The sequence below is a fragment of the Schistocerca cancellata genome, chromosome 1 (genome assembly GCF_023864275.1).
Source record: "Schistocerca cancellata isolate TAMUIC-IGC-003103 chromosome 1, iqSchCanc2.1, whole genome shotgun sequence".
In the NCBI taxonomy this organism is placed as follows: Eukaryota; Metazoa; Arthropoda; class Insecta; order Orthoptera; family Acrididae; genus Schistocerca; species Schistocerca cancellata.
Genome location: NC_064626.1, coordinates 518,493,353 through 518,518,291, shown reverse-complemented (window position 1 = coordinate 518,518,291; position 24,939 = coordinate 518,493,353). Strand labels below are relative to the sequence as shown.

General features: G+C 41.9%; 1 protein-coding gene across 1 annotated transcript in view; it reads right to left on the bottom strand.

Moving 5' to 3' along the window:
* LOC126178791 (DDB1- and CUL4-associated factor 1) overlaps positions 1-24,939 on the bottom strand; it is a 258,124-nt gene that overhangs the window by 163,648 nt on the left and 69,537 nt on the right. Inside the window, exons 6-7 of the mRNA XM_049924559.1 lie at positions 21,045-21,223; positions 16,528-16,710 (exon numbers count right to left, since the gene is read on the bottom strand). Coding sequence (XP_049780516.1) covers positions 16,528-16,710; positions 21,045-21,223 — 362 coding nt within the window. The remainder of the gene's footprint in view (positions 1-16,527; positions 16,711-21,044; positions 21,224-24,939) is intronic.

Genomic DNA, 24,939 nt, shown 5'->3' with positions numbered 1-24,939 from the left:
GAGAGGACTGGGAATTGGCAAAGGAGTGTGTGGACTTTAATAAAATCCAATGGGCGGTGGGAACATTCCAACCGTCCTAGTCACCTGTCTCAGATGCAATTTTTCCAGCTCTCCTGCAACAGGCAGGAGAGAGTCTCATAAGAATCCTATGCAAATTATTCAGCGTTAGCCTAGCAGTAGGAATCATTTCCAATGCTTGGATGGCAGTGAAGGTTGTCTTCATTCCAAAGCCAGGGAGGATTGATCATACCAAGGCCAAGGATATGAGACCAATCAGTCTGTCCTCCTCCATTCTCAAAACATTGGAAAAATTGGTCAATGTATACATTGGGGAGAGGAGGCTAATTAGGGCCCCTCTACATTCAAACCAATACGTATATCAACCAGGTAAATCGTGTGAGACAGCTCTCCACCAACTCATTGGGAGGGTGGAGAAAGCACTTCACTTCCAAGAAATAGCCCTCTACATCTTCCTGGATATTGAGGGGGCCTTCAGTAACACGACCTTCGTTTCCATGGTATGGGCAGCAGAGGTGCATGACTTAAGGACCACTACATGTAAGTGGACCAGGGCCATGATTAGTGGAAGGAAGGTAGAGGCTACCATGATTAATGAAAAGATGGTAATTAACACCACTAGAGGCTGCCCACAAGGAGGAGTTCTGTCACCTTTATTGTCGAATCTAGCAGTGAACGAACTCATTGAGGAACTACATTCCAGATAATGCTTCTGCCAAGGATACACAGATGATCTTGTCATAGTAATACTTGGCAAATTTACTGACACAGCTAGAAAACTGACACAAGGAGGATTGGACATTGTGCAAAATTGGTGGATTAAACAGGATCTGAAGGTTAATCCTAAGAAGACTGTTGTGGTGCCATTTACGAAGAGGCATATCCAACGCTCAAGTTGGAATCTAAAGCTCTGCGATGAAACTCTACCTGTGAAGGGGATAGTGAAATATCTAGGGGTAACCTTAGATGAGAAACTAACGTGGACCCCTCACATTAAGAGTATCTGCTCCAAGTCAAAAAGTACTCTAGTGAATACCAGAAGGGCTTGTGATAAAAACTGGGGCCTAAGCCCCAGAGGTATGCACTGGATATACACCACAGTGGTTAGACCTAGGATATCCTATGGGGCCATAGTGTGGTGGGAGAAGGTAGAACAGCGGGTTGCAGCTAAGGAACTTGCTAAGATGCAGAGACTGGCCTGCTTAATCATAACAGGCGGAATTAGCAGCATATCAACTGCTGGGATGGAAGCCATGCTAGACATGCCTCCACTACACCTTTGGGTCACGATGGAGGCAGCAGATGGGGCATACAGACTTAAAATTGGCAAAAACTGGATCTCATCGGGATATCCAGGATCACACACAAACATAGTGAGTGGGGTAAACATAGAATGGCTGGGGAAATGCCTGCCGACTATATAGTAACTCCCAACTGCTTCACGAAGTCTTACAATAAAATAATTGGAAGCAGGGAGCAGTGGGAAAAAACAGTTCGACACTGTACGGGGGACATTGTTTGGTTCACCGATGGTTCAAAATCAGACTAAGGTATTGGGGCAGGGGTGTACGGGGTTCGGCCAAGACTGGAGGGCATCATCTCTCTAGGAAAACTGGCGTCTGTATTCCAAGCCGAAACTACTGCAATCAGGGCATGTGTGAAGGAGAATATATGTAGGTACTACAATGACGGTAGCACCTGCATCTATTCAGACAGCCCTGAAATCACTGGCAGCTCCTGCAACATGATCTAAGATTTTTGCAGAATGCCACAGGGCTCTGGTGAAGCTAGGGGGGAAGCAACAGGGTAAACCTAGTGTCGGTCCCTGGCCACTCAGGGATCTGTGGCAATGAACAAGCCCACAGATTCGTAATGACTCCATTTATTGGACCGGAACCTGTCGTGACAATTGCCAAGGCTATGATCAAACTAGAACTACGGAAATGGCTCAGGAAACAGCATGTAGAATATTGGATCAAGGTCTATTAACAAAAACACGGTAAGGCAATGACGCTCAAGCCATGTTTTAAAAGAAACTCTAATCCTGGGATTGAACAGGAAAGAGATCAAATTCATGACTGGACTGATGATCGGCCATGGGAATTTCAAGGAACACCTACACACAATGGGTATAACGGAAGAAGACCCTAAATGTAGGATCTGTGATGAGGGTGAAGAAACTGCATCACACCTAATCTTCGAATGCATGGCATTGGAGAGCAAATGAAAAAACTGGTAAAGGTACTCCTTGCACTATTTAAGGGCATTGGTTGGCTTTACTGGATATATATAGGGAGTGATACCGCACAATAAACTCAGTTTTGGTGTGGACAGTGGTGGGTTGGACCTAAGTTGTTTCAGCTTCCCTGTCAAAATCAAATCAAATCAATATGTGAGATACCATCAGCCTGGCTCCACAATCATATTCTGGGGGTGGTTCGTAACACAGGAGGAAAGAATGGGTGAGCCTTGTATGACCAATGCGTAGACAGCATGAAGCAAGGAACACCGCCAAAGCACAGTAGTCCCCTTGATTATGCTGAGTTTATTACTGAGAGCAGTAGCGCACCAGATGTCATTATACTTTTGGGCAAAGAAAGATCTGACATAGATCTGCATATCTGCAGCTGGAGTCATGAAAGAGAATGGAGGGTGAGTATCAGTTTATGAAGCCAAAAGGTCAGCCAGTTCATTGCCTGGGATACCCACATGACTTGGGACCCAGAGAAAGACAACTGAGCAGGTGGCACGGCCAAAGGAAGAGAAATGGTCATGGACAGCAGAGACCAAAGTATGACGAGAGTACAAGGCTGCTCAGTGATTCGGCACATATTAAAACACTGTGGAGGGAGGCCTGAGTAACAAAATGGAGGACCCTAGTAAGGGCTAGCAGTTCTGCTGTGAAAACACTACGTAATTCCGACAATAAATGGTGTTCTAAGGCAGTAGGAGACGTGAAACCATATCCCATTTTATTTATCGTCTTAGAACCATCAGTGTAGAAAATGGTAGCATCCTGGAACTCTGCAAGGATGGAATGTACAAGATGCCGGAAGACCATAGGGGCGACGGACACCTTACGGCCCTGGCGTAGGTCGGTTCTAATCCGTGGTCTAGGCACCATCCAAGTGGGGTGTGAGAGGAAATGCAAGGGGTGCATTTTAGTGAATGGAGATGGAGGAAAACCCGACAGAGGGAAGTGAGATGCATTCCAGCCGGCAACCCCAACCATGGGCAGTGATCAGGAGGGAGACATTCCTCACTTGGAAAAAGGACAGAGTACACGGGATGGTCAGGGCATCTGTGAATGGCAACTGAATAAGAAACCAGGAGTTGGCTTCGTCGTATTTGTAGAGGGTGAATCCCCACTTGTGTGAGGAGACTGTCGATGGGACTAGTGCAAAAGGCACCAACAGCTAGACGCACCCCAAACTGGTGAACAGGATCAAGTATTTTGAGAGTGGAAGGAGCCACTGAGCTATAAACCTGACTTCCATAATCTAGTCTGGACAAGTCCAGAGCATGGAAAAGAAGGAGAAGAGTAGCATGGTCTTCATCACAAAATGTGTGGGCCAGGAGGCAGAGAGTATTAAGCTTCTACATGCATGTAGTCTTCAGGCAGCAAATATGGTAGAACCACATCAGCTTTTCATAAAAGAAGGCCAAAGGAATGGAACTGTGCTGTAACATATAGGAGCTTGTAGCCTAAATACAGTTCTTTGATCAGGGTGTACTACGAATTGACAACAAAAATGCATAATCGGCATTATGGAGCAAGAGAATTGGAAGCCTTGGGAGACAGTCCACACAGAAGTCCGTCAGATGGTGCCTCGGAGCTGTCACTCAGCAGTCGCTACCGAGTGTGAGCTACATCAGATGCAAACATCATTGGCATACAATGCCGTGGTAACCTGAGGGCCAACATAGATTTCAAGCCCATTGAGGGCTATGAGGAAGAGTGACACTTAATATAGAACCCTGAGGGATACCGTTCTCCAGAATCCGAGGGGTGCTAAGTGAAGTGCCAACTGGAACCCAGAAGAAAGGGTGGGATAAAAACTCGCAAATAAAAATCGGAAGGGGGCTACGAAAGCGATGGGGCCAAGCTGTGTTGTATGTCTTATGTAGGTCAAGGAAGACTGTGACAAGGTGGGAACAGTTAGTAAAAGCCTGTTGGATTGCAATTTCCAATCTGACTAAATGGTCAGTTGGAGTTTGTCCTTCCCGGAAGCCACACATATATGGTAACAAAAGGCCAACATAATCTGAAGCTAACCATTCTCTCAAGCAGTTTACAAAGTACACTCGTCAGGCAACGGGCGCTAGCTGTCGAAAGACGTTTGGCCCTTTCCAGGCTTAAGGACAGCTATAACTACACTCTCGTGCCATTGTGAGGCGAAGGCACCCGTGAGCCAAATGTGGTTGAAGACCCTGAATAGATACTGCTTCTGTGTAATGTGCCAAGTGTTGAATCATCTGGTTGTGGATGGAATCTGGGCCTGGGGCCGTGTCATGTGAAGAGGTGAGAGCCTGAAAGAATTCCCATTCAGTGAAGGGTTCATTATAGGGTTCAGCTTGGTGGGGTTGAAACAAAAGGGGGGTCTGTTCAGCTCTGTGTTTCCGCCAGATAAAGGTGGCAGGATAGGACAAGGATGCCGATGCTGTCGCAAAGTGTGTCGCGAGGTGTTCTGCAAGGACCAATGCATCAGTAGACAGAGCATCTTGGAGAATAAGCCCCTGCACAGTTGACTGCACTGGTGTCCCAGAAGGCTTGGACCAAACCTGCAATGAAGAGCCATACGTCCTCAGGGACGAAACATAAAGCTCTCACCATTCCTTTTCACTCCGCTTAATAAGGCAACAAGCCTTAGCACGGAGACGCTTAAAAGTGAGGAGGTTGGTCTGTGAAGGGTGTCATTTAAATTGCTGCAGCACCCGTCGACAGTCTTGGACAGTGACTGCCACATCCTTGGTCCACCAATGTATTGGTTGACGATGATGATGATGATGATGATGTTTGGTTTGTGGGGCGCTTAACTGCGTGGTTATCAGCGCCCGTACGATTTCCCAACCTTTGCTCAGTCCAATTTCGTCACTTTCCTGGATGATGATGAAATGATGAGGACAACACAAACACCCAGTCATCTCGAGGCAGGTGAAAATCCCTGACCCCGCCGGGAATCGAACCCGGGACCCCGTGCTCGGGAAGCGAGAATGCTACCGCGAGACCACGAGCGGCGGACAGTTGGTTGACGATGAAGGGGACCTGTGGATAGGGGGACAGCAGCATGAAGAATAGTGGCAGAGATGCCCTGCATGGTCGCATCAATGAAATTTGAGAGGGAGGTGTCGAAGTGCACAACAGACATATATAAAGGCCAACTGGCCCTGCAAAATGCCCAACATGGGGGTCTGTCTACCTGGTGGTAGCAGAGGAATGACAGAATCGGTGGAAAGTGGTCACTGTCACAAAGATCATCACAGGGTGACCAATGTAGGCAAGTAACAATAACAGGGGAGGAGACTGTGAGATTGATAGCACTGAAGGAGTCATGAGTGGCACACAAGTGGGTAGGGGAACTGTCACTGAGGAAACACAAATCCAAGTCTGTAGTAAGTTTGTCAAGTTGAAGACCCTTCTTGACAAAGTGGCACTCCCCCCATCAGAGGTGGTGTGCATTAAAGTCCCCAAGGAGGACTTATGGGGAGCAGGAGTTGCTGTATTAAGGTAGACAGTTCAACACAAGGAAGTGGCCTACCGGGAGGGAGGTAGACATTGCAAACGGTGATTGCCGGAGTTGTCTTCACTGTAACTGCTATCGCTTCCAGGTTGGTATGAAGGAGGATCCAGTCACTAATGACATCAGTGTGAACCACAGTGCAGCCCCCTCCAGACGCTATCCCGGGGCCAGCACGCTTCAAACAGAATGCCCAATAACACACAACGTTAGGGAGTGGTCATGATGAAAGTGAGTTTCTTGAAGAACAAAACAGAACAAAGAGTAGGAAGAAACAAGGCATTGTATTTCTGGGAGGTGGTGATAATATCCGTTATCATGTGGTGAGAGTCCATTTGAGACATACAAAAGCCGAGGGGAGATCGTGTCATTTGGTCAGTGGTCGTCATTGAAAAGGATGAGGTGACATCCATAAAAACTGAATCTGATTAGGGATGAGGTGGAAGGGGCAAAGCCCCCCAGGTAGCCTTGTCCTTTGAATTGTGCTGCTTCTTCTTCTCCCTCGGAGGGAGGGAGGAGGCGATATCAGGTGGCAGTGACGTCAGGATTGGACAAAGAGCGAGTGCCTTTGGGGCCCTCTTGAGTGTGGATCTCTCCTCCGGCCCGAGGGTGCAAGCTTCCTGTCCTGATAACACCGGGGAGGGATGTTCTGAGATGGAAAAGGAGGAGTAGGAGCAGTTCCTGGAGCGGAAGGGATGGGAGTCGCCAAGGATGGGGGTAAAGGAGGGGTGAGGAGGGGAAGGCGTAACTGAGGCAAAAGTAGAGGAGAGATTTACAGGGGCCTCAACGTAGATGAGATGGTCAAGGGTCTTTATTTCCTGAATACTTTTTACCTTTGTGTACACTGGACACTCTTGTGAGTGGGGAGAATAGAGACCAGAGCAGTTTATACACATTTAGGCAGTGGAGTGCAAGTGCTCCCCAACTGAAAACGGCGGCCACAGTTATCACAGATGGGAGTGGCATCACATCACGAGGACATGTGGCCGCACTTAAGCAATGAAAGCAACGCATGGGAGGTGGACTGTGCAGTTTCACATAGCATCTGTACACCATTACCTTGACCTTCTCGGGCAATGTGTCCCCTTCAAATGCCATGATGAAAGTGCCAGTGTCTACATGATGGTTATTAGGGCCTTTCTGGACAGGCTGGATGAAATGAATGCCACGTTGCTCCAGATTAGCCGTAAGTTCATTATCGAAATCGAGGAGAAGGTCTCTATGGAAAATTACATCCTGTGTCATATTGAGTGACTTGTGAGAAGTGATAGCCATGAGCTTGTCTCCTACACAGTCACATGCATAATGAGAGGCTGGTTGGCTGGCAGAAGTTGTCTTTATAAGGAGAGAGCCAGATACGATCTTGCTTAATGACTCAACTTCAACGAAGTTGTCTTAAGTATGTTCCACAAAGAAAAGGGGTTTGGTGGCAGCAAAAGTTTCCCTGTCAGTCCTGATACAGACCAGGAACTGTGGAAAGGGTTTCGCCCTAAGCCGGCACGTCTGGCCCTTCTCCCAGGACGTATCCAAAGAGGGTAAGGTTGGAAAGGCAGAAACAGGAACTGAGACAGAACTACATTAAAGAAGAGATGTGGCCGCAGTAGAGCAGCCAGAGTTTAACCATATTTCATGTGCCAAACATCCGTCCTGGTACCACCCACTCCAAAACAGGGGCTCGCCTTGGGGGGCCACCCAGTCACTGCACTGGCTGCCTGGCAGGATAGTCATTGCCGGGAGTTCCGACACCCTGAAAAGATGGGCAACCACTCCTCGGTTTGCACAAGATGCTCATGGCACAGGTATTAACAGTGTGATCCCTGTGTTATAAGGAGGCTCAGCCAGATGTGTACATAACAGCCCCACCATATGGACTAGCTACCGAGCTTTGACCTACCAAGGAAACAAAAGGGCTTTCGCAGGGAGGGAGAGGAAGTGGAGAGAGGGAGAGGAGGAGGAGGAGGAGGAGGAGGAGGAGGAGGAGGAGAGAAACTTGAGCCAAAGATGCTGGGGAGTGAGTTCTTCCCTATCTGGCTCACAGTACAGATTTCGAATTTGGAGATGGAAGACAAATCCCTGAAGGGGCCAAAAAAAGAAAAGCGAAAAAGGAGGAAAATCAACCAACTAAAACTGCAAGACAAAGGAACGTCATGAGGACAGCCACACCAACATAACGAAAAACGCCAAGAGAGGGAAAGAAAGGAGGACAGGGAAGGAGATAGAAGGGGAAGGGCAAGCAGCCCGGAAAAGGACAAAGGCTGCAATAGCTCAGGGACCCGTGCACGCCACACACATACCCACAAAACAGCTGTTGGCCCCCTGGAGGGACAAATTTTGAGATCTTGATGGTAAGTGAAGACATAAGTTGATAAAAAATGTAAGGACTTCTGTATTTCTAAACCTGTGAGCAAAAATCTCAAGTACTAAAATCAACATCTTTTGCAATGAACTGTTTTCACATGGAGAAAGCAAGTCAAGTGGCATATATGTTATATTATTTTATTTCAATAAAACGAAACACATTTGGTGACAAAAATATGTATTTCATTGGAGTCACCAGACCGATTTAAAATATCTTCTTGATATCAGAAATAACCTCACAAAACAGTAAGCCTCTTGCGTATAAGGTGGGGAAGAGTTGTTTAAACAAACACTATAGGTGACTGCCAATAAAATGTTGGCTCTACTACATTTGTTATTGTCTGTTATTGCCCACTGTGTTATGTCTATTATTTTACAGGTAATGCGTGGTTCTCTTTCACGAAATACGTGAGTACATAGCGTACACACTGCCAGTGACTGCCACAATTTTCTTCCTCTTATCATCCCTTAACTACACTCCGCCCGAACAGGCCACGAAGGCCCCAATGGTACCAACTGGCCACCATGTCATCCTCAGCCCACAGGCGTCACTGCATATGGAGGGGCATGAGGACAGCATACCGCTCTCCTGGCCATACGTTGGTTTCCGAGACCGGAGCCGCTACTTCTCAATCAAGTAGCTCCTCAGACAGCGCTTAACTTCAGTGATCTGGTGGGAACTGGTGTTATCACTGTGGCAAGGCCACTGGCTCTTATCATCCATACTTTCTAATATATAAACTACTTCTGAAGCACCAAAATGTGCTAGAATAAATAACATGCCTATAAAACACCTCACTGTACAATGTTCTTGCGGTGATTCAGTTTCTGAAATCCACTGGCTGTAGCCTGTGACCTGTCACGGAGCACCGCAGACCCGAGTCCAAAGATAAACCACGAAAATCTGCCACATTATGCCTCACACAAACAGACCTGGTCTGCATGCAGATTGGTGAGACTAGGTCCAAAAGGCAGGGCCTGCACATTAGTGGGAAATGATGGGCTTCAGATTTGTAGTCCTGGTCTGTTAAGAGATACCCACAGAAATGGCCTGCAGCTTTGACCCGTCATTGAAGTCTAAATGTCACAGACACCACGTTGACAAAATGAGACCGTGGCGATCAATCCATGCAACAGATAACTTGCATGAATACTCTGAAAATCAATACTAATGAGGATATGTAGCTACTCACCATAAAGATGATCACTGAGCTGCGCACAGGCACAAGGAAAAGACAATCACACTCTCACAAATAAATTTTTGGCCATAGCCTTTGTCAGAAAATGAGGGAACACACATTCTCACAATCATTCAGACACAACTCATGCACACATGACCACTGTCCCTGGCCACTGTGTCAACAATCTCTGAGAGTCAGATCCGAATAAACCGCTCTTCACATGTCCCTGCCTCTCATCGGCAGCTGCTAGGCTAGCAGCAAGAAATGGTGGCAGCACTGACTGCAAGCTGAGGGGAGTGGTGGAAACGAAAGAATCAGTAAACATGAGGGAGTAGTGAAGTGGCTCACATATGCAGCTGCGCCCAGTCAGCGATAATGAATGGCATCTCAGTAAACAAATCATTTCCTCTAATGGGACAAAAACAAGACTTTTCCAGAGTTTTTTCAAATTCCCCTGATTGACCTGACATGTTTGAAATTTCCCTTATTTACAGAACTTGTGGCAACCCTGATAATAAATTTTAGCATTCTGTAATTACGTGAATGTATTTTAATTCACTTGATAGCTCCCAGTCACAGAAATTTTGTTTTCATTTGGCATGGGAGTTGTAAACTAAGAGGAAACAGCAAATACACTTCCCCTTGCCCACTATAGCTCAGACTGCAGTGCACGTGTGTGAATTGACAACTTGGGCACACCAAAAAATTTTTCCAGTTAGCATCTGGCTGCTCGCTGCAACTGCTGATACAGCTAACAGCCACACTCAAGCAGCAGAAGTGGGAGAAGGTACTGCTCATAGGTGACTCAACTGTGCATGCGTCTGCTGGCAACTGCTCAAGCAAACTTCATGTAAACAGTTGTGACGTCTTGCTCAATGTAAGCAGTTTGTTATTATGAAGTATTGCATAGCCTTTGTCGTAAGGCCTTGGCACATTCTGCTAGTGGCAGATGCTTGTGTGTGCATGGTGTTTTGTTGTTTAAATGGCACAATTCCCCAACAATTGAAGTTTTATTTTGCCCCCCCCCCTCTCGTTTCTGTTTCATTGTTGCAGTATTATCATTCTGAAGTAGCAGGATATGGCAATATTCTTTATCAGAGTATCAGTTGTTATCAGTCAAAATTACAAAAATTTAACTGAAAAATACGACAATTAAAAATTTTCAGAGTTCCAAAAAATTCCCAGTTTTTGCCCGCATGAAAAAGTTCCTGGGTTTTTCCCAGATTTCCTAGCCATCCGGGGGCATACAGACCCTCTATTATTGCAAAAATGACAAGAGAGTGCCATGGATATGATACACGAGGTGGGATGGCAGTCATGAAAACAAAGGTGTTTCTCTTTGGGCAGGATCTTGTCACAAAATCTCGATCACCAACTTTCTCCTCTGAATGTGAAAATACTTTGTTGACTCCCACCAACATAGGGAAAGATGATGAAGGTGGTTCTACATACCTTGGGCCAAGCACTTAAGTAAGAATTACGGAGTATTTGTGTAGATGTAGACGTAAATGTGAGTCATTTCGTATCTTGCCAAAAATTGCTTTGTCTTGTAACATGAACTGTTCTTTGTTTTGTTTCTAGACAGTTTCACTCACTGGGTACCTCACTCCAATGGCAACTTACATGATTACAAAGAAAGGGTTCTTTGTACTTTACTGATGTATGTACGAATATAGAAATGGTGTGTTGCAAGCTGACAGCCCGAGTTCTCGAATATTCCATTTGTAGATCCAGGATCACACATAGATCCATACTTTCTAGACGAAAATATAAGTGATGATTCACATGTTTTCCAAAAAGAAGGAACACTCTTGGCAGAGGGGAGATATTTTTTAGCAACAATCTGTATCACCCATACTGACAGGACGTTTTCCACACAATTTTGCATCAGCTGAAAGGAAGTCAGTGAAACTTGTCTACCACAGAGTTTCTTCGGTGGAGAAAGCAGAGAGAGGTATTCACATAAGGAAGGAGAACAGACGGTGGTGCAACAACTGCAATGTTTGCTTTTGGATTCCACAGATCTTCCAGGATTAACAAACCAAAATTGCTTATACTGAACTTTAGAAAAAATTCTCACTTGCAAAGACCCATTGCAAGGACTAAGTTTTAACATTTCTGCATTATTTTCTGTGAATAGACCAGAAATAATGGCAAGAAAGGGAACATATAAAACATTTTTCTTTCACAATATTTTTTTTCTTAGTTATTCTGCCTATCTGAACTGTATATACTACAACAAACCAATTTTTGTGCAACATATTTATGTTTCTCTTAAAAAGACTGCAAATACCATGTTCCCATCACATTTCAGCATTTTCCAATGTCATTTAAAAACAACCCAGAATTATAGCAGCCATGTTCCATGGGTAGAACACAACATTCAATGCTACTATATTTCTTATTTACCTTTTTTGTGTCAATAGTTATTGTGCTAGGCACAGCTATGATTTTCATGATATACTTCAGAACCTGATACTTAAGTTTTCTGATTTTAACAACCTGCTTGGTAACAAACACTCTGCAACATTTTCAAGGTGTTACCACAATTTCTTCTATTTTTCAGTCAACATTTAGAGCAAATTTCTTATTCATATTGATGTGTTACCTGGCAGAGAACAGCAAATTTATTTTGGACAGAGTCTCATAAATGACTGGGGTAAGTTAATGAATTAATAGCAGCAACTGATCTAAAGATGCACTATGTTTTTTCTGACAACTTTCACTGTCTTAAATTTTAGGCAGGTAAGGAACACGAAAATATGATATTCCAGTTGCAGTTCAACGCAAATTCCAGTTCATTGCTATGTTCCATGTTTTTCAATGACTTCCATCTCTCAGTAAAGTATCTGTGACTTAACATCTCTTTAGTATAATCTTCAAAGCAGAATGGGACTACGTTTTTGCCCAAATTAAACTTTTTACTAACATGTAAAACACTTTGTAAAAGTCAAGTTGCTACTTAACTTCCATTCTCTTAGAGGTCATCAATGCTTTCCAATGTAAAATATTTTCGTTGAGGACTATTATATCATTCAAAACCACATTACCATAATTGGCCAAATAATATATACTGGCAGACCCCTGATTCTACAAAGAATCAGTCCCCCAGGTATAAAACAGTTTCAAATTCTGACTGCTTTACATGCAAGTTAAAATGTTATCTTTTTATGTTAAGCATGTAAGCAAGAATAAGTTTAGAATAGATTTGAAATTATGTTGGAGTTGCTGGAAGTTGCTACAAGCTGCTGACATTATCAAATACTGGATGAGTGTAGTCTGAGCAATTTGCACTCCATTTTAATCAAAGGCTAGTCTTTCACGTACCTCAATACTTACGATGTAGTATCTACTAAACTATGTGTCGTACAATGATATAATTTTGCAGATATATTCAATGGTATATTTGAGAACGACCTCCCACGAACCATGGACCTTGCCATTGGTGGGGAGGGTTGCGTGCCTCAGCGATACAGATAGCCATACCATTGGTGCAACCACAACAGAAGGGTATCTGTTGAGAGGCCAGACAAATGAGCGGTTCCTGAAGAGGGGCAGCAGCCTTTTCAGTAGTTGCAGGGCAACAGTCTGGATGATTGACTGATCTGGCCTTGTAACATTAACCAATATGGCCTTGCTGTGATGGTACTGCGAACGGCTGAAAGCAGGGCGAACTACAGCCATAATTTTTCCCCGAGGGCATGCAGCTTTACTATATGGTTAAATGATGATGGTGTCCTCGTAGGTAAAATATTCCGGAGGTGAAATAGTCCCCCATTCAGATCTCCGGGCAGGGACTACAAAGGAGGACGTCGTTACCAGGAGAATGAAAACTGGCGTTCTATGTATCGGAGCATGGAATGTCAGATCCCTTAATCGGGTAGGTAGGTTAGAAAATTTAAAAAGGGAAATGGATAGGTTAAAGTTAGATATAGTGGGAATTAGTGAAGTTTGGAGGCTGGAGGAGCAAGAATTTTGGTCAGGTGAAGACAGGGTTATAAATACAATATCAAATAGGGGTAATGCACGAGTAGGTTTAATAATGAATAAAAAAAATTGGAGTGCGGGTAAGCTGCTACGAACAGCATTACTGTAGTCAAGATAAACACGAAGCCCATGCCTACCACAGTAGTACAAGTTTATATGCCAACTAGCTCCGCAGATGACAAAAGAGATTGATGAAATGTATGATGCGATAAAAGAAATTATTCAGACAGTGAAGGGAAACGAAATGGGTGACTGGAATTCGGCAGTAGGAAAAGGAAGAGAAGGGAAAGTAGTAGGTGAATATGAACTGGGGGTAAGGAATGAAAGAGGAAGCCGCCTGGTAGAATTTTGCACAGAGCATAACTTAATCATAGCTAACACTTGGTTTAAGAATCACGAAGAAAGTTGTATACATGGAAGGTTTCAAATACATTATATAATGGTAAGACAGAGATTTAGGAACCAGGTTTTAAATTGTAAGACATTTCCAGGGGCAGATGTGGACTCTGACCACAATCTACTGGTTATGAACTGCAGATTAAAATGGAAGAAACTGCAAACAGGTGGAGATTTAAGGAGATGGGACCTGGATACACTGAAAGAACCAGAGGTTGTAGAGAACTTCAGGGAGAGCACTAGGGAATGATTGACAAGAACAGGGAAAGGAAATACAGTTGAAGAAGAATGGGTAGCTTAGAGAGATGAAATAGTGAAGGCAGCTGAGCATCAAGTAGGTAAAAAGACGAGGGCTGGTAGAAATCCTTGGGTAACAGAAGCAATACTGAACTTAATTGATGAAAGGAGAAAATATAAAAATGCAGTAAATGAAGCAGGTTAAAAGGAATACAAACATCTCAAAAATGAGATTGACAGAAAGTGCAAAATGGCTAAGCAGGGATGGCCAGAGGGCAAATGTAAGGATGTAGAAGCTTATCTCACTAGGGGTAAGATAGATACTGCAAACAGAAAAATTAAAGAGACCTTTGGAGAAAAGAGAACCATTTGTATGAATATCAAGAGCTCACTTAGAAACCCAGTTCAAAACAAAGAAGGGAAATTAGAAGGGTGAAAGGAGTATACATACAGTCTATACAAGAGCGATGTATTTGAGGATAATATTATGGAAATATATGAGGATGAAGATGAAATGGGAGATACGATACTGCGTAAAGAGTTTGACAGAGCACTGAAAGACCTAAGTTGAAACAAAGCCCTGGGAGTAGACAACATTCCATTAGAACTACTTATAGTTTGGGAGAGCCAACCCTGCAAAACTCTACCATCTGGTGAGCAAGATGTATGTGACAAGCGAAATATCCTCAGACTTAAGGTGTTGACAGATGTGAAAATTACCGAACTACCAGTTTAATAAGTCACGGCTGCAAAATACTAACACAAATTCTTTACAGACAAATGGAAAAGCTGATAGAAGCCGACATCAGGGAAGATCAGTTTGGATTCCGTAGAAATGTTGGAACACATGAGGCAATACTGACCCTACGACTTATCTTAGAAGATAGACTAAGGAAAGGCAAACCTACATTTCTAGCATTTGTAGACTTAGAGGAAGCTTTTGACTGTTGACTGGAATACTCTCTTTCAAATTCTGAAGGTGGAAGGGGTCAAATACAGGGAGCGAAAGGCTATTTACAATTTGTACAGAAACCAGATGGCAGTTACAAGAGTCTAGAGACATGAAAGGGAAGCAGTGGTTGGGAAGGGAGTGAGACAGGGTTGTAGCCTATCCCTGATGTTATTCAATCTGTATATTGAGCAAGCAGTAAAGTAAACAAAAGAAAAATTCTGAGTAGGAATTAAAATCCATGGAGAAGAAATAAAAACTTTGAGGTTCGCTGATGACATTGTAATTCTGTCAGAGACAACAAAGGACTTGGAAGAGCAGTTGAACGGAATGGACAGTGTCTTGAAAGGAAGATATAAGATGAACATCAACAAAAGCAAAACGAGGATAATGGAATGTAGTCCAATGAAATCAGGTGATGCTGAAGGAATTAGATTAAGAAATGAGACACTTAAAATAGTAAAGGAGTTTTGCTATATGGGGAGCTAAATAACTGTTGATGGTCAAAGCAGAGAGGAAGTCTTTTCTGAAAGTATTTGTATGGAGTGTAGCCATGTATGGAAGTGAAACATGGACAATAACTAGTTCATACAAGAAGAGCATAGAAGCTTTCGAAATGTGGTGCTACAGAAGAATGCTGAAGATTAGATGGGTAGATAACATAATGAGGAGGTACCGAAAAGAATTGGGGAGAAGAGAAATTTGTGGCACAACTTGACCAGAAGAAGGGATCGGTTGGTAGGACATGTTCTGAGGCATCAAGGGATCACCAATTTAGTATTGGAGGGCAGCGCGGAGGGTAAAAATCGTAGGGGGAGACCAAGAGATGAATACACTAAGCAGATTCAGAAGGATGTAGGTTGCAGTAGGTACTGGGAGATGATGAAGCTTGCACAGGATATAGTAGCATGGAGAGCTGCATCAAACCAGTCTCTGGACTGAAGACCACCACCACCACCACCACCACCACCACCACCACAACAACAACAACAACAACACGTGAGTACAGCCTACAAAATGTAATCATCATGACTAACACTGAAGTTTTACTGCATGAACAGCAAAAATGTTTTCCTTTCATCATCTGGTCTGTGTGTGTGTGTGTGTGTGTGTGTGTGTGTGTGTGTGTGTGTGTGTGTGTGTGTAGTGGGGGAATGGGGCATTGTGAAAATGTGACATCAAGGTTTTAAATTGTGTGTCAAGCTTTTTGGAATTTGCTTGTCCTCTCATTCTCAAATAGTGGATGAATAAAGTCTGTGTAATCGACATGTTGTGAGCTACACTGCTAAAACACATGTACACAGTTTGTAACGCTAATATTTGTCTATGTTAAAGGATTAGCATAGGATTATAGTTCTTAATGAGTATACATGCCAGCGTTTTAAATTTTGTCAATAATACAGGAAATACTAAATTTTGTTGCCCCTGGAAGCTATTAGACAGGCAACCCACAACTGGAACTGGGTGACCATGCACCAGGTTAGTCATTTAATAAGGTAGATGATTACTTCACTACTTGAAGAAGAATTAAAATTGTGATTAAGTGCAGTTATTAATGAATGTACCACAAATACTGCTTGCTTTTGGTGTTTAAAAGATGCCAAATGATTACTGTTAGTAACATACATGTTAGCACATTGCTTAAAATGGAAGCACTTCTTACCATCATCTGAGTCGCTAGATCGCTTTCTGTCAACTCTTTTCAAGAGATCTGTAGCTACACCATTCAGGCGGTCTCCACAAAATGTATCCATATTCTCCACGGGATGTGGTGGGCTTTGCAAGGGAGATACGTGGTTTTGTGGCTCAGACCCGGACTTGTCTCCATTTTCCTTACTATCATTCCCTGTAACGACATAAAAATATAACAATTTCATTCATCAAATACAGGATATACATTATAGCAACAATGACTTCATAGCTACACATGTGCTACTGTAAAAACAAGTCTCAGGAAGCATCACAGCACAATCGAGAAACGGTTCGTCTAATAATAACTGAAGATCTTGGTATGATAAGAGATTTGTGCAAAAATGGTCCCCAAAAATCTCACACCACAACAGCGAGAAACACAGAAAAATGTGGCAGCTGATCTGTTAGAGCAAACGGAAATCAATCCAGAATTGATGAGCCATATTATCACTGGTGATGAAAGTTGGTTTTTTGAGTATGATCCAGAGACAAAATGCCAAAGTTCGCAATGGTGCTCAAAGGGATCACCCAGACCAAAAAAAAGCTCTCATGTCAAAGTCAAAAGTGAAATTCCTGCTTGTGTGCTTCTTTGATTCCAAGGGAATTGTTCATAAAGAGTGGGTGCCTCCTGGACAAAAAGTTAACCAATATTACTACAAAGAAATTTTAGAAAGACTTCATACAAAGATTTCTTCGTGCCCGTGCCGACATTGCTGATAATTGGATTCTGCATCAAGACAGTGCGCCATCCCATACTGCTCTGTCAATGCACCAATTTTTAACCTCAAAACAAATTTCAGTATTACCACAGACACCTTATTCACCAGATATCACTCCGTGCAACTTTTTTCTATTTCCAAGAGTCCAAACGGCAGTCAAGGGACACCATTTTCAAACAACACAAGATGTCCAAAAAGCTGTGACAAGGGTCTTGGAGGACATTACAGAAGACGAGTTCCAGAAATGTTACCATCAATGGCAGAAGCACTGGAAAAAGTGTGTGCAATCAGAAGGGAACTACTTTGAAGGAGACAACACTAAACTTGACTAAAACAGTAAGCAACTTTTTTTCACATCAGTCTCATTACTTTATTGTCGCACCTTGTATATGTGGACAAGGGGAAACAATTCCCGGATTTTTCCCAGATATCCTAGTTAAAAAATACACTTTTGCTATGTTAAGTGACAGTAGATTTTCCTTCAGAACTGTAAAACTTATCAATCCTTTGAATGGTTAACATTTTGTACACTGATGTAGAACTTCCCAGCACCGGGAAGGGTGGGGTGGGGGGCAGTAAGCTACAAGAAAAGCTAAACTTTCACATATAATATTGGTCTCTAAGGCTAATACGCTACATGAGAAGCTAAGATTTCACATGTAATATTGGTCTTTTTTTTGTGCCAGTAAAATTTAAAATAATGACATAAATGTCTGGTCTTCTGTGTACGAAAATTTTCTAAGTAGCTGGTCCTCAAAATTTTAAGTTTTAAAGGAGAGTCAAACACACTGTGATTTAAGAAATTCGTCCCACATTCTCACATGTAACATAATTCACCTTGTATAAAAGGAAATTTATTTTGAAAATAATTCTTTTCAAACCACCATTCGCAATATTTACCCGAGACCTGTTAGAGATAGGTTTGTTTTAGCAGTTGCCACAGAGTGCCAGAAAACTGGCATTATTACGCATGCATAGCTGTGATGATGCAGGAAGTCCATACGTTCATATGGATAAGGCATTAAGAGATCTTACATTACATCATAAAAGAAACAGTACATCAGAGGATACTCCAAGAGCACCAAAATTTTATAATACATACGAAGATGCATAATTCAACTTGTCCAGATTCACAATGAAGTAGGCCCCACCTGGTATTAGCTTTTCCACAAGCTCCCTTAATAGCAAATCACTCACACCCACTAGTCCACTACTATAAATTAATCATACCCATCCACTCCCACTTGCCCGTTCTCACTCACTTGTTCAACCAAAATCATTTTCATTCTCTCTTTGTGTCTCTCTGAGGTCCTGTATAATTGGCGTGTGAATATGTGTGTGTTTTATTTTCTGAATAAGGCTTTGGTCGAAATCTAAATGTGTAACTCTCCTTTTGTAGTGCCTGTCTGCTACACAATGTGTAATTTTTATGGTGAGTAGCAATCTACCCTGTTTCCAATATCACTGGCAGTCCAACACAGGGTTTCCATTGTTTGCAGGAATGCAGAGGATTAATGCATGGTGCGACAGCTGGCAGCTTTCCCTAAACGTAGATAAATGTAATATAATGCGCATACATAGGGGCAGAAATCCATTCCAGTACGATTATGCCATAGGTGGTAAATCATTGGAAGCGGTAACGACCGTAAAATACTTAGGAGTTACTATCCGGAGCGATCTGAAGTGGAATGATCACATAAAACAAATAGTGGGAAAAGCAGGCGCCAGGTTGAGATTCATAGGAAGAATTCTAAGAAAATGTGACTCATCGACGAAAGAAGTAGCTTACAAAACGCTTGTTCGTCCGATTCTTGAGTATTGCTCATCAGTATGGGACCCTTACCAGGTTGGATTAATAGAAGAGATAGACATGATCCAGCGAAAAGCAGCGCGATTCGTCATGGGGACATTTAGTCAGCGCGAGAGCGTTACGGAGATGCTGAACAAGCTCCAGTGGCGGACACTTCAAGAAAGGCGTTACGCAATACGGAGAGGTTTATTATCGAAATTACGAGAGAGCACATTCCGGGAAGAGATGGGCAACATATTACTACCGCCCACATATATCTCGCGTAATGATCACAACGAAAAGATCCGAGAAATTAGAGCAAATACGGAGACTTACAAGCAGTCGTTCTTCCCACGCACAATTCGTGAATGGAACAGGGAAGGGGGGATCAAATAGTGGTACAATAAGTACCCTCCGCCACACACCGTAAGGTGGCTCGCGGAGTATAGATGTAGATGTAGATGTAGGAAGATATTTTTGCTTAGCAAGAGTGATAAGAAGCAGATTCCAGATTACCTGAATGGTCAACACAAAAAATTTACACCTTCACTAATGACAATGTTGAGCATTAATGGACAAAAATCAAGAGTATTGTATTATATACCTTCAATAGATATGTGCCAATTAAAGTTGTGAGGGATGGGAAAGACCCGCCATGGTTCACCAAGTGTTAGAAAGCTACTATGAAAGAAGCAAAGCCACAATGCAAATCTGAATGTAACCAAAGCCTCACAGACAAACAAAAACGAAACGAAGCCAAAATTGGCATACAGTTATATGTAAAGAGTTGAACAAATCTGAAAGTATAAGTCCATCCATCGAGCTGACACAAAATTCTAAGGAGGTTTAACTCGTGTGTGTGTGTGTGTGTGTGTGTGTGAGAGAGAGGGGGGGGGGAGGGGGAGTGATGGGAGGGGGCAAGGTTCCAGCATGGGTTAAAATAATATGTTGCACTGGTTTGGAGCCCAGTATTCACCACTTGCATGCTCACAAAAGTGTTTTAAGCCCCCTGAGGGGTCGTCAAGAAAGAGTGCAGGTGAAAAAAGAAAAATGATGTGAGGAAAGAGGTCGGACCATCGAATTGTTCATGAATACACAAATAAATTCAATTAATACTCTTAAAATCAAGAGAAAAAGCTTTTTTGTGACACATTATGCCACTTACATAATGGTCTATGTTTCTGCTGCTTCATTAATAAATTCAACTTTTTCCCCTTCTCATTCAGTAAGGCTTATTTATTTATTTCTGTATATCTTTAACTCAATTCTTCATGTATTTTCTGAAAGATATAACTGCATTCGACTATAAAACAGATTTTGTTTCACAGTCTAGATTTCGGACTAAGACCATTATCACGTGTTAATAAGTACTATAAATCATTAGACTTGAATAGCACACAAGTCATCGTCAAAACACGTATCTTCAGTTATATAAACTAATTTTGTCCAAAGTAATTGCGAGAACATTTCTCTCTCTCTCTCTCTCTCTCTCTCTCTCTCTCTCATTTACTTCACATTATCTCGCATTTACTTCACGCGAAATTGGTATATATAGCTACACTAATTGGCTTAACTATGCTAATTAGCATATTGCACAAAAGTTATTGCATTTACCTTGGGCAAAATTGGTTTATATAACCAAAGATACATGTTTTGATAATGACTTGGGTTCTACTCGAGTCTAATGATTTAAAATACGCGAAACATTATAGGCTTAAGTCCGAAATCTAGATTGAGAAATAAAACCTGCTGTGTAGTCAAATGACTGTTATATGTCTCAGAAAGTTTTATATGACTGTGACTCCATTCAAAAGTAAATTCCTTAATTCTTTATGTATAACAGTGTTTGCAATACTTACTAAAGTAAAGCATGTATGTCTAAAACAGAAAACTGATCTGGATGTGAAAAAATATCTTGTGCACAAGTATGGCAAAGTAGAATAATTTTACATTTGAACATTTGAGTTCAGAAATTCATACCTCTTTTTCGTCTGCTGCGTGCAGGCACTCTTCTCATTTCAGTGTCAAAATCTACTGTAGGGCCAAGATGTGCAAAAGGTCTTGTCAAAGGCCCACCTTGACTGCGCTCTTCAGCAGCTCTGCTTTGTAATTTATGAAGTTCTTTGAGCATAAGTGGCACAAGTTTTGCATTTTGTTCTCTGTAACAAAAGAGTTATTGAATCAGATGAAAATTTTTGGGTAGAAGTCCTTATATAACTATAATCTGTTTCAAATTTCATAATGATGAATAAATTTTAACTTTTTTTTCATTCCTCCTAGCGACAGGTAGGCAAAGACAGCAGTACATTGAATGGACAACATTGGGCCACCTAGAACTCATCTGAACACAGTGTTTCAGTGCAGGTATTTGCCAAGCTTGGCATAAAGAATGAAAGATTGCAACAGTTTGCCAATCTGCAACTGATCACATTATTTGGCAGGTATCATACCAAAACATCCTTTTATAACAATACAAAAAAAAAAAAAAAAGACCCGTAAGCATCGATTCCAGGAATTTTGACGGTGACGATAATAATTCAGATTTGGTCACAAGTTTCCCCATCTGAAATTCCCTGATATCCAGACACGTTTTAGTATTTTTCACTGACAAATTTTGATATCTCAAGGGTAAGTAAAGACGTAAGTTGACCTAAAGAAATGTAAGGACTTCTGTATTTCTAAACATGTTGTTTATTAACACTCTTGTTTTAAGTAACAGCAACTTGTCTCCTTTACAGGATTTATGATCTGAATGGTAAGTACACAGGCAAGCTGTATAAATGAAATCCATTTTTAGATGAAGAATTTCTGTTTTAGTAAACGAGTTAACTCTAAGAAACTCTCTGCCAGATTAAAACAGTGTGCCACACCGAGGCTTGAACTCGGGACCTTTGCCTTCCGCGGGCAAGTGCTGTACCGTCTGAGCTGCCCAAGCACGAGTCACGTCCTATCCTCATAGCTTCAATTCTGCCTTTAGCTCGTCTCCTGCCTTCCAAACTTCACAGAAGCTCTTCTGCAGACCCTGCAGAACTAACACTCTTGGAAGGAAGGATACTGCAAAGATATGGCTTAGACACAGCCATTATGGAGTTAACTCTAACTTTCAACTGACAGCAATCCCATAATTGCTGACACTAAATCAGAAAAAAATGAGACAAAAACAATTTTATTCAGGAACTTTTCTTCTATTGCTGTTAAGATTACTTTTTTAATTGCTTTATTCAATTTTTAAATACACAGTTGGTGAACATTACTTTGTAAAACACTCAGGTAAAAATGCTACAAAGATATCAGTCCTCTTCAAATGCAAAACAAATACTGACATACAATTGTCTGTCTATTATGTATCCTTAAAAACACAAATTTATCAAAGCAAAGAATTAAAGTATGCACAGAAAATTTTATTTAGCTAAAACAGTTTTTTATCTAATAGCTATTACAGTGACACATAGTGAAATAATAATTTAAAAGAAGCTTTTATGACACTGTTTAACTGCAGTTTATCATGCCAAAATCTCATATATCATGCTAAATACTTCGATTTTGGGATGTTTATATCAAGACCATGTGATAGCTTCCATCAATGCTTTTAAAGATAAAATATATTTTCCATTGAATCAAATCTTTCAAACATATCTGATGGCATATCAAATCATTATACTAATTGTTTGAATCACGATGCAAGAATTTAATAGGAACAGAAAACTTCGTCAAAATCAATAACAAATTTGAAGTTTGTCAAAAGTACTTTTACGTCTAAAGTGATGACAATCTTATGATTAAATGAAAACGAAACAGAAGTTTTGCCTTTTCATTACCTGTTACTGAAGTATCTGCACTAGCAGTACAGGAATGCGGAAAACACAAGCCTGAAAACAATTTATTGGACTCACCAAAACAAAACAATAACACAATCTCCGAAAGAACAGCAGACTCGATCCCAACTGTGGATCGACACAAATATAAAATACCAAATAATAATAATAATAGAAAAGACCCAACTCTTCACGGGGAGCGAGCACAATAAACAATCCTACACTATCACGAGGATCGTTGACTATACTAAGTCCATCTACAAGAGATCGGCCAGCTAGAAAAGGCGTCTGGCCAAGGCGGCAGGTCTGTATTCTTCCAAGCTGTGCATCGAACTGCCTTTTGCTGGCAGTACACCGCATTATAAAGCCCGTTGGCACAGGTATCTGCTGGAACTATTTGCGATCACGTGCCTGGAATATCAAAGTAGTTCCTGGGCTAGCTCCAACCTATAGTGAACCTGTTCTGCAGGCTCTGCGAATGGGTAGCGGTCCTTGGCAGCCATTGGTGGAGACCTAGTGGTGTGTTGTGGCCGCCAGCAAGCATCTGTTTTGACAACACAGGCGACACAGGTTTTCCTGGTGATTATACGCCCTGTGATGCAGGCATCCAGTGTTGGTTGGACGTGAAGTGGGATGCCAGTGCAGTAGGCGCTACGATGTATGAGATAGGCACCCACAGCAGTTACAATACGTGAAAATTCAGAAATTTTCAGCAAATTAGGTGGCACTTTCAGTCCTTTCATGTAAAATTCAAACAAATTTTAAGCTCTGAGCAAACACACTGCATTTATAAAATTAGCAGTCAAAGGAGTCAGGCATTATATTCAGTCTTAAGTGATAAGAGTATTTTTATGTAACTCCAGTCCCAACAATTACCAGCAGTCTCAATAATTACCACCTGGGACTGGAGGACTAAACCAGTCTCAATAATTACCACCTGGGACTGGAGGAATAAACAAAGCATGGCAAAGTGAATGTCAAAATGCAGATAAAGATCTTTTCAGTCATCTGTTTCATTATGTTTCATACCTTGGTAACACCTTCATCCTACCATATAGGATTTATGAACTTCCTAGCCTAGACAACGCATCAGAACAAACATAAAAGAAATATGTTGTATAATATAACATTAAAGTTTAAAAAATAAGAACAGCGCTGGGGTACGTTTAGCGAATTTTCTCTGCCAAATAAAATATCCTGTATTTTGTCGAACAAACAATACAAATCAATTAACGAAAACCAGTCAAAATTCCCTTGTGAGAGAAGCAATCTCTTCATCAATTCCACTCAGTACAGTGGCCCTTTCAGCCAGTATCCGTGACTTTATGACCTCCAGTTCTTTAACTTGCTGGATGATGGATCTCTTCCATCTAGCTCTCTTAGCATCTTTATCTTCTTCACATTTTTTCTGCTTTCAAGCCTCGCCATATCGATCTTGAGCATCACAAAAGTCGAGACCTGTTAATGTCAATTTTGAAGACACTGCCAGCTGATTTCAGGCCATAATATACTTGACGTATGGCTACCAATGGCTTGGTTTCTTGGTTGACCATCGTATACTCTTTATTAATGGAAAAACGTTGCTCTACAAAGGCTTGACCATGGCTCAGAATGTAACCCTTTGAAGAAAGCTACACAAATGCTGACAGGTGTTATCACTATCCAATAAGCCTCTTGTCTCAGCCCTCCCATAGTTTGCACAGAGGTCCAAAAATATCTCCTTACCAAGGAGTTGCAAGAATTCTTTCTTAACTTTATCACAGTCCTTAGCACTTATCTAATTCTGCGAAGATAATTTCTGCAAGGCATTCAAGATTCTAGCCTTGCTAGTTCTTGGGGTGCTATTTATCACAATTGGATCAACCTGCACTCAGTGGAAGGCACTTTTACTTTTCTGAGCTCAGACCGTACAGCATGACCTAAGTTCATGTCTATTGCAGGAATAAGACCAGTTTTATTATCATATTTTATATCAAACACTGATTTCATGGCAGATAATGCTTCAGCCTTAACAAGGACAGTCAATCAGCAAGTAGAGAAGACAAAGCATTGTAAAGGAT